The sequence below is a fragment of the Neopelma chrysocephalum genome, unplaced genomic scaffold (assembly GCF_003984885.1).
Source record: "Neopelma chrysocephalum unplaced genomic scaffold, ASM398488v2 Primary Assembly neopelma1_90103, whole genome shotgun sequence".
Taxonomy (NCBI): Eukaryota; Metazoa; Chordata; class Aves; order Passeriformes; family Pipridae; genus Neopelma; species Neopelma chrysocephalum.
This window is the reverse complement of record NW_020918971.1, coordinates 3,494-4,098: the sequence shown is the minus strand read 5'-3', so window position 1 is coordinate 4,098 and position 605 is coordinate 3,494. Positions and strand designations below refer to the sequence as shown.

Genomic DNA, 605 nt, shown 5'->3' with positions numbered 1-605 from the left:
GGGGGTTCCCAGTTGGGATCTGGGAGGTTTGGGGAATTCCCAGTGGGGATTTGAGTGTTCCCAGTTGAAATTTGGGGCTTCCCAAGTGGAATTTGGGTGTTCCCAGTGGGATTTGGGGCTTCCCAGTAGGATTTGGGCATTCCCAGGTGGGATTTGGGGTCATTCCACATCCCCCTTTTCCCAGGCTTTGCTGCTCCGGGCGCTGGAGGTGGAGACGAGGAGGAAGAGGGAGGAGGAGAAGGTGGAGAGGAGGCTGAAGGTCCACGAGGAGCCACCCACCGAGGTGGGAAAAGCGGGAATTCCAGGAATTCCAGGGGGGGAAAAACGGGAATTCTGGGGGTGTCAGAGCCCGGAATTTGGGATCTGAGCCTTCCCATCCCGGAATTCCGCAGGAGTCGAAGCTGCAGGAGCAGCTGGAGGGACTCCTGGAGGAGGAGGAGGAGGAGGAGGAGGAGGAGGAGGAAGAGCAGGAAGGGGAAGGGAAGGAGGAGCCCCCGAAAAAACGGGAACAGCCCGGAAAGAAAACGGAGAAACAGCGACGGAAGGAGAAGGAGGAGAAGGAGAAGGTGAGGGGGGAATGGGATTGGGAATGGGAATGTTTGGGA

The 605-nt window shown here is 58.2% G+C and overlaps 1 protein-coding gene across 1 annotated transcript in view; it reads left to right on the top strand.

Moving 5' to 3' along the window:
• Positions 1 to 106: 106 nt before the first annotated feature.
• LOC113979867 (ribosome biogenesis protein NOP53-like) overlaps positions 107 to 605 on the top strand; it is a gene marked incomplete at its 5' end in the record, with an annotated part of 3,518 nt that continues 3,019 nt past the window's right edge. Inside the window, 2 exons of the mRNA XM_027707142.1 lie at positions 107 to 283; positions 393 to 566. Coding sequence (XP_027562943.1) covers positions 107 to 283; positions 393 to 566 — 351 coding nt within the window. The remainder of the gene's footprint in view (positions 284 to 392; positions 567 to 605) is intronic.